Source organism: Xyrauchen texanus, chromosome 46 (assembly GCF_025860055.1).
Source record: "Xyrauchen texanus isolate HMW12.3.18 chromosome 46, RBS_HiC_50CHRs, whole genome shotgun sequence".
Lineage (NCBI taxonomy): Eukaryota > Metazoa > Chordata > Actinopteri > Cypriniformes > Catostomidae > Xyrauchen > Xyrauchen texanus.
In genome coordinates this window covers 7865458-7878948 of record NC_068321.1, presented here as the reverse complement: position 1 = coordinate 7878948, position 13491 = coordinate 7865458, and the positions used below count along the sequence as shown (strand labels likewise).

The 13491-nt window shown below is 45.2% G+C and overlaps 1 protein-coding gene across 3 annotated transcripts in view; it reads right to left on the bottom strand.

The window, feature by feature from the left end:
- The window catches only part of LOC127637943 (SITS-binding protein-like), a 53862-nt gene extending 40743 nt beyond the window's left edge, over positions 1-13119 (bottom strand). For 2 of the 3 annotated variants that reach the window (XR_007969822.1, XM_052119210.1), the window contains exons 1-2: positions 12162-13117; positions 9293-9464 (exon numbers count right to left, since the gene is read on the bottom strand). Coding sequence is in view for 2 of the 3 variants with exons in the window: in XM_052119210.1 (XP_051975170.1) it covers positions 9293-9464; positions 12162-12632 (643 nt within the window). In the remaining variant the exon portion in view is untranslated. Of the gene's footprint in view, positions 1-9292; positions 9465-12161 lie in introns of all 3 variants that reach the window. The other variant, XM_052119211.1, reaches the window with a different exon arrangement.
- Positions 13120-13491: the final 372 nt, after the last annotated feature.

Genomic DNA, 13491 nt, shown 5'->3' with positions numbered 1-13491 from the left:
AAATAAGCAGAAAATACTTGGAGAAAAGTGTAAAAGGTCAGCTATATGAAAGTATTATTCTCTGAATTAAATAAATAGCTTGCAAAACAAAAATAAATAAATGATTGCAATTTCTAGTTATTTTTCTTTATATTTATCATGCATTTTCTTTACAACATTATTATAATGAATATTTTACTTTTAATAAAACATTTTAAACATCTGTAAACGTCTTTAGTTAAGATTCACATCACTCCATTTTTATTTATAAATAAATAAAATAAAACAGAAAGACTGAACAATTTATACTGGTAAGTATTTATGGGACGTTTTAATCCAAATCAGCGAATACAGTTGGATACAATTATAGAAATCTATATCATGTTAGTGTAGCCGATAGGTTAGTAATCTAAATGAGGAGAAAGATGTACTATATTCCACCTTTTTTGTTTTCTCCAATGTGAACGGAGAAGTTGGCACAGTGTGCCATGGCGATATCAATGCGTTCATATCGCACAATCTGACAACCAACAATCGTTAAGGACTATTATAAATCGTACAGTGTGCACCCACCTTTAGTCAATGTCTATTAGCTTTGAGGAGATCTATAGTGTATATGCTAGAGTAGGATCTGAGTAGCAAGGCAGAAGGAAATAAAGAAGAATTAAGACAGAATTACACCAAGATGGCCTATAATTCTGGGAAATTACACTGACCTGCATCTGACCAATGTAAATGTCACAATGGGGTGTCCAGAAAAAAAAAAAAAGTTTACCCAAAACCCCCACGACAGGCAAGCACATTCCAGAGAAAGAACTGTTACCATGGAAACCTGGGTTTTCCAGAAATCAAAAGAATCTCCTTTGTTCTGTTCATTCAGTCAGAACACATGAACACTTAAAATTATATACTGAATGACCATCATGTGACAGTTATACCCATCACATGCTTAAAACTAACTGTTCAAAACAGAGAGATTGAACAGACTGATCACTGGATCGGAACTTTTGGAAACTCTATTTAGCCGGACCAAAACTATTGTTCTCTTACGAGAGGTTCTCTCATATTGCGTAAGCTAGCTTATGCTACAGGAAAGATTCATCTTTTCTGAGATATTGAAGCCAAAAAATTATCCTTAATTTTGTATCATTTGTCAACGCAGTGCAGCAACTGCAGACCTTGAGCGGGCTAGTTGCGAGCTCATTGGTTGCTCTGCGGCAACTGCTGCAGCCTATAGACGAACTTGGGCGAACTCGCGTCCAATGAGAGGCGTCCGCGCGCTTACTGCATCAAAGCCCGCCAAAATGGCCGTGGCTAGAGTACATATAAGCATAGTTCGTAGGCTGGAACCCTGATTTTCATCTCTTCAGCGAAGCTCTTCGCATCTCTGAACTGAAAGCCGCGTCGCCATTCGAGGGGCATCTAGCAAGCTTGGACAGCGCTCGAAGAAGCCGGCCGCCTCCGCCACCTTCAGCCATCCTGCGAGCTACGCCATCCGGCGACGTATCCTTTTTAGAGCAAGCTAGTTCTTAACGAACTTCACAAAAGAGTAACGAGCGTCTTTTTAAGATGCCTCGCAGCACTTGCGCTTCATGCCGCGCCCTCTCAGCGCCGGAGACCGCCACATCATCTGGCGCTCTCTCCTGGGACTGGGGCATGCAGAGCTCGCCTCGCTGAAGGCGGATGCGACCTCTGCGAGGAGCTTCGATGTCGACCCTGCGGGCTCGACTCGAGCGCCAGAACCAAAGCCGCCGCCGCCTTCCGCTCGCCACAAGCAGGAAAATGCGCCGCTCCCAAAGGCTGCCAGAACCGGTGATAGAAGCGACTGCCTCGCCGAGCCTCTCCCTCGAAAGCATCGCCTCACCCTCCCCGCCCCGGACGCCGCAGTTGCCACCCAGCGGCCGCGACTGCTGCCATCTCGGAGGACGAGGTGGAGGATAAGGGCTGTTCCATCATGGCTTCGACAGCGAGGAGTGGTCAGGCTCCCACGCCTCCTCCTCGCCCAGGAATCCAGCAGGACCCCTGCCGGAGTCGGCGGGGAACTAACACGCCCTCACACAGGCCGCCGACCGCCTCGGGCTCGAGTGGTCACCGCCCCTGAGCAGGCTCCCAACAGACTCGACGGCTGCTTTCTTCAGAGCCGCCGCCGCAGCAACACCCGCGGCCCGGCCGCCCCTTCCTGCCGGAACTCCACACTGAGCTTGCAAAGTCGTGGAACGCGCTTTCTCGGCCAGGATCCGCTCCCACGCCTCCACACTGAGCTTGCAAAGTCGTGGAACGCGCTTTCTCGCCAGGATCCGCTCCCACGTCTCCACCTCTCTCGCTCGGTGGACGGCGCCACCGAGAAGGGCTACTCCTCCATCCCCCGGTCGAGGATTCGGTAGCAGCACACCTTTGCCCGCCCTCCGCGAGATGGCGGTCTAAGCCAGTGCTCCCGTCTAAGGCCTGCAGAGCGACTTCCGCCTATGTTGGCCGCGCCTATTCCGCCGTCGGCCAGGCCGCATCTGCTCTGCACTCCATGGCCGTCTTACAGATCCTCCAAGCGGACCTTCTTCGGGAGTGGGATGAGAAAGGCAGGCACCCAGAGGCTGTTGCAGACCTAAGAAGCGCAACGGACCTCGCCCTTCGCGTCACCAAAGCTGCAGCCCAAGCTCTAGGGAAGTGCATGGCCTCGCTGACTGTGACCGAGAGACACCTCTGGCTAACGCAAGCCGACATGGGAGAAGCAGAGCGCTCCACGCTCTCAACGCACCGCCTCTCCGACCGGTCTCTTTGGCTCAGCGGTGAGTGGCATTGTTGACCGCTTCAGAAGTCCAGAAAGCCACCCAAGCCATGAACCTCTTCCTGCCGCGTCGCGCTAGCTCCTCTGCAGGCAGCCCACGTGACCAGCCTCCTGCACGAGCCTCTTCACAGCACCCAGCTCAACAAGGTCAGACTTCTCAGCGTCGACAGGGCGGCTGCCCTCGATCAGGCTCAGACAGCCGCCGCAGACCGCCGCCTCAGCGGGCCTCGGTCTAAGGTTACGCTGAAACCTGAGCAACCGAAGTCCTCCTAGCCTTGTTGAAAAACGACGGCTCAGTCCCGCCGCGGCCGGACCACCGCCAAAGCTTCGCCCCTGTCAGTCCCCCTCTCTCAGGCTACTACAGTGGTGGATTCAGCAGCCAACAAGCCGGTGATACTGCCCGCTTGCCTGCACTCAAACGCCGCTTTCACGGTGACCCAAAGAAATCTTGTAAAGAGCAAACATGCCTTATGTGTAGAAAATGTGCCCACAATCCAGTGTTCACCCCTACACACAAGCATTACACTTCCGTGTTCCTATCAGAGCCCACTCACATAAAGCGGACACAGCCCGCTCGAGTGTTAGAGTCAATAAACGCGCCCACTAATCCGTGTGCGCGCCCTTCTCTGGCCGCTCTGTCACACGACCAGCCTTATGTGTAGAAAATGTGCCCACAATCCAGTGTTCACCTCTACACACAAGCATTACACTTCCCGTGTCCTGATCAGAGCCCAGTCACATAAAGCGGACACAAACCGCTCGAGTGTTAGAGTCAATAAGCGGCTCACGCAATACGCGCGGCGCCCATTCTCTGCCCGCTCTGTCACACGGCCAGCAAACACTTCTCTGTATGTAAGTCCTGTGCCCGTGACTATGCTCGCGCATCACTTAACAGATGTGACTCTTTCCCCATTCACCTCAATTGGGAAGTCACTCACAGAACAGCCGGTCCCTGCTGTCTGCGAGCAGTCATGCATAAGCACAGTAAGCGCGCTCACACATTCTGTTCAGCACGCTGTGTGCGGCAATCAAGGCGATTTGGCCATTCACCCTCTAGCGTTACGCTTCAAAGCGTGGGAAGCTATCCCAGGGATATCCAAATGGGTGTTAAGCACGATAAAACAGGGCTATTTGCTACAGTTCGATCGCCGCCCTCCCCACTTCACAGCGCGGCTCGAAACTATTGTGAACACGAAATAGCAAACCCTCTGTGCAAAAGGGCCATAGAGAAAGTGCCGCCTTCGCTGAGCGAGTCGGGGTTTTACAGCCGTTATTTTCTTGTTCCCAAGAAAGACGGCGGCCTCAGACCAATATTAGATCTCAGGGGTTTGAACAAGGTGCTTGCAAAAAGACCGTTCAAAATGCTTACAATCAGGAAACTCCTCGCGCATACTCGCCAGGGGGACTGGTTTATCTCTCTCGATCTGAAAGATGCCTACTTTCAGATTCAGATAAATCCCGTCACAGGCCATTCTTGAGATTCGCCTCGACGGCCAGGTTTATCAATACACCGTCCTTCCGTTCGGCCTGTCTTTAGCACCCGTACTTTCACGAAGTGCATGGATGCGGCGCCGCACCCCTCGCGGAGTCAGGGCTTGCGAATTCTGAACTATTTGGATGACTGGCTGATTATGGCACAGTCACATACGGAGCTTCTGTCTCACAGAACAGTTCTCCTCAGCCATCTGAACAGTTTGGGTCTTGCAGTCAATTGGACCAAGAGCTCACTACAGCCCAGTCAGGCAATTTCCTTCCTTGGAATAGAACTAGACTCCGTGGCTATGACGGCTCGCTTATCTACACAGCGCGCGCGCCGTGTTCAGCGACTAGCCGCGTCTATGGTCAGTTCAGGAAAAGCTCCTTCACATAAATTGTCTGGAAATGATAGCGGTCGTGTACGCGCTTGTGCGCTTTCTCCCAGTCATTCAGGGTCACCACGTCCTGGTCCGTTCGGACAACAGATCTGTGGTATCCTACTTAAACCGTCAGGGCGGTGTCAGATCCAGGAACCTCTTCCATCTGACGAAATGCATACTGAGTTGGTCCCAGTGCCACCTGCGCTCGCTGAGGGCGACGCATGTGCCAGGCCACCTGAACGACGGCCCAGACAGACTGTCCAGAGACAATATTCCTCCAGGGGAATGGTCCCTGCATGCTCAAACAGTCCAGAAGTTATGGCGCATATTCAGCAGAGCAGAGATAGACCTCTTTGCGTCAGAAGAGAACTCTCACTGCCCAATATTTTTCTCGAAAAGCGAGGACGCGCTGGCCCAGGACTGGCCCAACTGCCCGCTTTACGCCTTCCCTCCCGTCTCACTATTGCCACAGGTAATGCAGAGGATCAGGGAAACGAGCCACTCGGTGCTCCTCATAGCCCCGCGTTGGGAGAATCAGACATGGTTCCCGGAGCTTACGCAGCTGTCACTGACAGCGCCGTGGCCCATCCCAGTGAGAGCAGATCTCCTCTCTCAAGCTCGCGGCACGATCTGGCATCCCCACCCAGAGCGCTGGGCGCTGCACGCGTGGGTGATCAACGACTACCCGTCGCTCTGCCAGAAGGGGTAATAAACACCATCATACACGCTAGAGCCCCTTCCACGAGAAGACTCTATGCGTCAAAATGGTCTGTGTTTTCAAAATGGTGCACCGACAGAGACCTGGACCCACGGACATGTGGGGTGTCGTCGCTGCTCGTGTTTTTACAAGAGCTGCTGGATGAGGGCAGATCCCCATCCACGCTCAAAGTGTATGTGGCGGCCGTCGAGGCGTTCGCTGAACCCCTGCACGGCCAGTCACTGGGAAAAAATGAGCTGGTCATCCACTTCCTCACGGGAGCTAGAAGGATGAACCCCCGCGCCCCATCGGTTCCTATCTGGGATCTTTCTATAGTTCTCGAAACTATGAAAGCCCCTCCTTTCGAACCGCTTCAATCCGTGGATTTGAAATACCTTTCACTCAAAACCGTTTTTCTGACTGCCCTGTCATCAGTCAAACGTGTGGGAGACCTTCACGCGCTGTCTGTCAGCGCTGCGTGTCTTGAGTTTGGACCAAGTGACTCCAAGGTCATTTTAAAGCCTAGAGACGGCTATGTTCCCAAGGTGATCGGTACTCCTTTCAGAGCACAGGTCATTTCCCTATCGGCGCTGCCAGCATCCGATAGCGAACGCGACGCCAATCTCCTTTGCCCAGTCAGAGCACTGAGATTGTATACTGCGCGCTCCGCCTCTTTCAGACGCTCTGAGCAGTTTTCGTTTTGTTCGGAGGGCACACCGAAGGTCTCGCCGCCTCGAAACAGACACTGTCTAGATGGATAGTGGACGCTATTGCTGCAGCATACGCGTCAAAAGACCTGCCATGCCCGTTGGGCATTAGGGCTCACTCCACTAGAGGCATGGCCTCATCGTGGGCATGGTCCAGCGGGATTTCCATTCACGACATATGTGTGGCAGCAGGCTGGGCTTCCCCTTCCACCTTTGTCATATTTTACAATCTGGAAGTGCCCGCCCTGCAGGCAAAACTACTAGCGGTTTAATACGCTACAGCTCCCCTGGTGAGCTGCACTGATGGGACTCATTCCACACAGACCGGCACCGCCGCTCTGTCGTTCCTTCCCACTATGTGCTTATGTATTACACACACACTGGCCCGCACTCTTGCCGGCCAAATATTATTTCCCCACTCACAAGGGCTCCCCGGGTCCCCCACCCCCGGGCTCATGCAGTGGATGCTTGGCGCGCACGGCGTTGACAATGGGTTCCCGTAGCGTAAGCTAGCTTACGCAATACGAGAGAACCTCTCGTAAGAGAACGAATCGGTTACCTAACGTAACCTCGGTTCTCTCTAGATGAGGGAACGAGTATTGCGTAAGCTAGCTTACGCTACGGGAAAGATTCATCTTTTCTGAGATATTGAAGCCAAAAAATTATCCTTAATTTTGTATCATTTGTCAACGCAGTGCAGCAACTGCAGACCTTGAGCGGGCTAGTTAGCGAGCTCATTGGTTGCTCTGCGGCAACTGCTGCAGCCTATAGACGAACTTGGGTGAACTCGTGTCCAATGAGAGGCGTCCGTGCGCTTACTGCATCAAAGCCCGCCAAAATGGGCGTGGCTAGAGTGCATATAAGCGTAGTTCGTAGGCTGGAACCCTGGTTTTCATTGAATGAAGCGAAAGTCGCTCGTGGCGCGAGCACGGCCAGCTACGCAATACTCGTTCCCTCATCTAGAGAGAACCGAGGTTACGTTAGGTAACCGATTCGTTTTTCTATCATCTCCAAATGCACAAAACTGACTCTTCTTGGGTATTACAATGCATACACATATTATGAACTATAACACTATCAAAATACTCCATTGTATCATCATTCTACACTTCACAACACACATAACTGAGTTTCATATGTTAACATGCATTACATGATGCCTTACTGTGGTTAGAATCATAGAATGCTTGATTCTGACCTTGTGCATACATGATACTCAATTATTCAATGTATAATAATGTATATTCAATGTAAGTATATTTTGTTCATGAAGTAACCACAAAAATAATGTATGTCATGTTTCATATGTAAATGTTTGACTATTTAAGTAGAAAATGTTAATGTTAACAAGTGTCATGTCTCTTGCACCGATTTCATTATATAAATGTCAGGATTAAAGTATGTTCACTTTCTGAGCGGGAAACAGAAATCTTCACACACAAAGACTCATTAATCACCTTCAGAAGGAGGTACAGAGCGATGATCACATGGTATCTATAATGCTGCCTCTGATTAGCCTAGAGCCTCTTTGGGGTGTGAACAAACTGAAAGGGTTAAAAGGACCAGACTCTTCCCCCTTCGTTCTCGGCCTCTTCTCTCTTATTTGCGCACACATGAGGGGGGGTCGTGCGTCTCCCTTGCGGGTGGACTCACTTCAAAGCCCCACTTGATCATTCCAGCACCGAACTATCCAGCATCCACAATCTTAAACATTGACGGAACACAATCATTGACACAATCGTCAAAACATTGACGGAACCAAAGCAATGCAACTTTTGCTGGAAAGTGCTGGTATATTATTTAAATACTTTGGGTAATCCGATTGCAAATCGAGTTATACTAAATGAAGTATCAATGGTTCAGGACATGGTCTATAGACACCATTAAGTTCAATTTTCTCTGTTACAGATCATTTCATTCACCTTCTGTTACTGCTCACACACCAACCTGTTTTTATGTTTGCCTTTGTGTGTTAGTTTAGTTTGATGTTGTAGATTAGCAATAAAGTCTTGTTTGTATTCAAAGAGGATTTCAATGTGGTATATTTTGATTAAATATTCTCGTCAATTGATTCTTAAGATCAATGCTCCATCCTCGAACAATATTTCAACATATTTGTAATATTATTGTCAATGGCCATGGGAATAGTGTTTCTCTAAAGAGTTAACAGATGCATCAAATCAACTCAGTATGGCCGAGTGACTATACGTACACCTTAATTCTTTCAATATTCCCTGAATATTCCCTTCTTGAGCTAAAATTATTTGCATAAAATTGTGAGCAAAAACAACGAGCCCGTTGTATTACATATTTAATGGTGAAGAATTTTTATTCAGATTTTCGGTCATTATCCTTCATATAATGGCGGTTGAAAGTGGCCAAGATTCCTAAACTAATTATTTATAAATCAAATCCTACATACTATGCATGTTTTATACATTTCAATTTAAATAAATTTCACTTCCATTAAAACAGACAAAAAATAGGTCGGCAATCGATTAAAAATTGTATTCCCTGTGTTGACATTTGCTATATATCAAAGATACATCAAAGGGCTTGTGCCTTTTTCAAAAACAACCAATACCTTTAGTTTACATCACAATCAGCAAAATCACACTTGACAGCTTGTACCTTGGATGACACTTCCATAATTAATACATTTGATCCACTTCCTTTGCAACCAAGTAATGTTTGGTAAAGGAAATTAAGTACAAGGGTTAGTGTCATTCGCTCAGGCCAGGGAATTCTCCAAAAAAACTATTTTATTGGGTTTTCTTTAATTCTGCAAAAATTTCTAAAAACTTGCAATTTGTCATCCATTGTGAAATAAGTCTACATCACAAAAGATTTAAGAAAGTGGCTCAAAAAATGTCTGCAAGCACTATGCATCTGTCCATAAACATCCCTCAAGTCAAACTAACAGCGAGACATAAACACACTGGTTATTTAAATCTGCAACTGGCCTTGTTTGTTAAATTAACTCTCAATAGAAACATGAGCAACTGCTGACAGATACCAATGGCTTTATTGAAGACGCAAGTCTGCTGTCCTTTGTTTTGCAATCTTTCACCAAGCATAAGTGACCGTCCGTATTGTGTTACGCTCTCTATGTACAGTAGGTCCCCGTGATCTCAGGCCAGAGGCAGTTTTGCATTGTGTACATAGTCACATGTGGATACATGTCTGGACTTGTCAACAATGTGTGAAAGAACAGTGCGATCTAATTGAATGAGGGGGGTGAAAGTTGGCAATATGGTGCTCTCTTGCTTACCTGAAGATCCCAGGAAGTAGCGCTCTAAAACTGATCCGAAGCCAGAGGGGTTGTCCCGAAGATCGCTGACTGTGAAGGGTTGCATGGAAATGTTGGCCTCGTTTATCGGCCAGTTGTGCGCACGGACACTGGCACCTCCATACCATGAAATATTCACCATGGAGAAACAGTCCTGAGAGAGATAGAGATAATTCAATAGACAAACAATCAGAGAATGTCCAATATAGTCTCATGACAACTCATAATAATTTGTATGAGATGGTGAAATTGTGAGGTATTGTAACACTTGGCTTGTGCAAGAAGACAACACTTTTATTCCCATATACCAACAAGGTGCATCATACAGAATTTCAAATCAAATTTAAAATTTTATACATTCAATTTTAGCTATCCTCCTATACAGCACATTACTTTCAGAAAAGAAACACATGTGTCAGTGAACAAATTTTTATCAATCATAACATGTTTATTTATGCAATAAAAATGACTGTATATTTGTTGCTTAGTTTATTGTTTATAAAGCTTAATACACATGAAAGATCTAATTATACATTTATTAATAGCACCTCCAGATAGATCCTATCAGGTCTCCATGAGTGAGCATAATCTGTTCACAACAGCACAGATCATGCATCTCCAGCTAAGCAGCTTTCTGCTCTCATAACACATGAAAGTAAGAACAGAACCTAAACATCCAAGGAATTGACCGAAAAGTGTTCTTAAGGCCCAAACAGTGTTGCCAACTATTTCTCATGGAAAGTCACCAAAGGCTTGCTGAAATGTCTAAAATAGCTCAATCATGTGATGACGTCATTTATATTACATAAGACGTCAAATTTACATATGTAAATTAACTGGCGTAAAGAGCTATGACAGTTCTTTAAAGGTGTAGAACCATTTTTATTATAATTGAACTAATGATTTAACAATTAGTATTTAACTACTAATCTTTTAGCGATCACTAATTGAACTTTTTTTTATTTATTATGTTTTGTAATTAAACTGCATTATTGAACAATGACAAATTCCAAAATTATCCTAGCAATAGTAAGTAGGGGTAGGCAGTGGTGTAGTTTTGGGGATGTTTTTAATTATTCTTTATTTTTAAACATGGCTCTATATGCCTTATAATGCCTCACATTGTGGAGATGATATGTAATATATATTATTTTTGAACATATCTGTTGTGTGATGCTGAACCATCAGTGTGTATTACTTGTGCCAGTGTCACTGTGTCACAATGACTTTTTGACAGTGACACCTCATCTGTTCATATCACTTATCTCTACACTTTATAGATTATAGATAAGGGGTTCAAATCCTCTCTCTCTTTCTCTATATCTCGCCCTGCTAGACAATTTCTTAGTGCTGATTTATCACTGTAGGCTGACTTTTCTTTTCTAAACGGACGTTAATTGATGCGCGTGAATTGAGGTTGAGACTGTCGCAACAAATACCAACAACACGTAAGCTTGTCATTCATTCGATTTATAGAACATCCATATGTACATAAATCCAACTGCTGATTGCATGCAGATCAGTCATATTACTTGAAACACAGGGGGTGCTAGAACACAGAGAAAAATGAGACATCATTCAAGATATAGCTATGTTTTTTGTGTCGCCAGATGTGGAAGAATTTTGCTAAAGCTTACTACAAAAGTCCCTAAAATTGTGACTAGTAGCTAGATGGCTCTTTTACTCGCTACGGGGGACAAAAAGTAACTAAGCTGGCAACACTGGGACCAAACATACTTCACGCAAGTATGCAAATGCAGACAGGAGTGCTTCGCCAATGCATGGCCAACACGTGGTCACGTTGTATATACATTATGTGGCATTACAAAGCATTACTGAAGTAGGAAATGTGGGACATGAAGGGATTAATTGTTGAAAACTTCTGAAGTGCATTAAGATTAAGTTCTCACTGAACAAAGAACAACTTTGTCTCATTGGAAATCTGTGAAATGTATCTTTGTCTAAAGTGGATATTTACTGGAGGGCCCTGCAGAGTTTAGTCCCAGCCCTGCTCCAAAATGCCTCCTTGTAATCTTCAAGCACTCCTGAAGATCTTGATTAGCTGCTTCAGGTGTGTTTAATTAGTGTTGGAGCTGAACTCTGCAGGACTGTGGCCCTCCAGGAACCAAGTTTGACACCCCTGATGTAAAAGCAGATATGTGAAGTTTATAATGTTATAAAAGCACTTACATTAATTCTTCTGTTAAACCTTCTGTTTAAATCGTTGTTTTTACATTAGTTTTAGGGTTTTAGGCTTCACGCCTTATATCGTCATAGCAACAATGTTGTAAATTGGATTTAACTTTACACAGAAAGGGTTAGTAAGTGATTTTATCATGCTAAAATCACGTTAACACACATATTTTTATGTATTGTGGCTATACTCTTGAAACAGTGAGTATTTTAACGTTTACTGATTGGCTCCATTCACTTCCATCATAAGTGCCTCACTAGAACCCAGATTTTTGCATTTTATAAAGAAAAGAAAGGGTCAAGTCAAAATACATTTTTGTGGTGATCAAAATTATTATGAGTTTAACTTTTAATATAGGCTACCCCGGAATATTTGTTCAAAAATATATATGGACAAATATATATATATTTTTTTAAGTTCAAACTTTTTGATTCATAACATTATAATAACACTATTATAAGCTAATAACAATCTATAAAAACCCATTATACGTTTTTAGGTCACATAAAAGTGTCCACTAATTAAATATAAATACAATTAATGTCCAATGAAGCAATGAATCACGTGTTTAGAAGTCAAATGAAAATGTTTTTCCAAAAATCTTAATCAAGACTGTGAAACAATCATTTGAATGTATTCTTAAGACATTGTAGCTACCTTTAGGTCCACATGACAGTGAATTGGAGTCCAGGTTACACTGTAGCACTCAGTATCTGATTCCTCCTCTGTTTCCAGAGATATCTTCACCTCTGCCACCGAATCCCATGTGTAGCAGAATTCGGTTTTGTTGAGCCAGCACATGTTCCTCACAAACGGAACCTCAATATCAGGGTTCCCCACATTCCCCACGTCAATCTCCGCAAACGTCTTGTCTTCAGTAAGTGTCTGAATGACCAGAGTTTGCGTCCGTCTCTCCCAAATAAGCCCACTAAAACTCCCCTTCAGGATCCAGTTCTTGTTGGGCTGATCCACAACTTGCCAATAAATTATCCCAATTGTCATGACAAAAAAGACAGCAACTCCCAAACAGGCAATAGCCCCCTTCCAGGTTTCGTTCATCTCTTTCAATCCAGTGTCCCATGTCACCTCTGGGATTGGACTCGGGTTCCTATTGCGAGTGTGTGGCATGTTGAATTCAGAGCAGAAAGATCAGAAAGCTCTAACCAAAAGTGATGATAAAAAGTGATGTTCTGTGAACTGAGACGCGCAGAATCCTCATCGTGTATCGGGTTTTCAGTCTGACGTGTTGCTTTATTTTAGAATCCGAATTTTTGAATTTGAATTTTGAATTCGAATTTGACCTAACTGCACCGGCTGCCTGTCATCCAAGGATTAAAGTCGAGATCTCCAAGCACAAACATTCCGAAGCAACAAAGAAATGTAATGCATGCTGCTACTAAATGTTGTATAGCAAGTTTAAAGCATTGATCGCACAAGAGTGAGCAGCCTTATCCGCGTTTGGCAGCAATGCCTACAAATAGCTCCTCAGCGGCTTATTTGCTTGGCCAGCACTTTCGCCCGGTGCTCTGACGTAACTCCATACTGCTTCTTCAGAAAGGTACGAGAGAAAGTGATTAAGAAACCGAGAGCTTTGCGATTGCCGGGGGCCCCGGTCAGGGGCCGTACTGGGCACAGCGTATGGAGAGTGGCCCATTCTCTCTTTCCGGACTGCACAACCTCCAGAACGAACGCGCATTTGACATTTGGAGACGCGCGCATTCAGAGTGATGGGTTTACTTCTGAAGTAGGCCTAGCTTATTGATTGAATGCATGCACTTATAACATGCATCAATCCCTTCGATTATAACATGCATCAATCCTTCGATTATAACATGCATCAATCCCTATTCCCTGTATTTCAATTCAGTATGTCCTTTAACTGTTATAGCAGGTGCATGAAGAATGCCACAAACTTTCTAAACACTAACTTCTTTGTCAAATTTTCACAGGGAGTGCACTCTGGTGAGGGAGTAAATGAAAGTTGTAT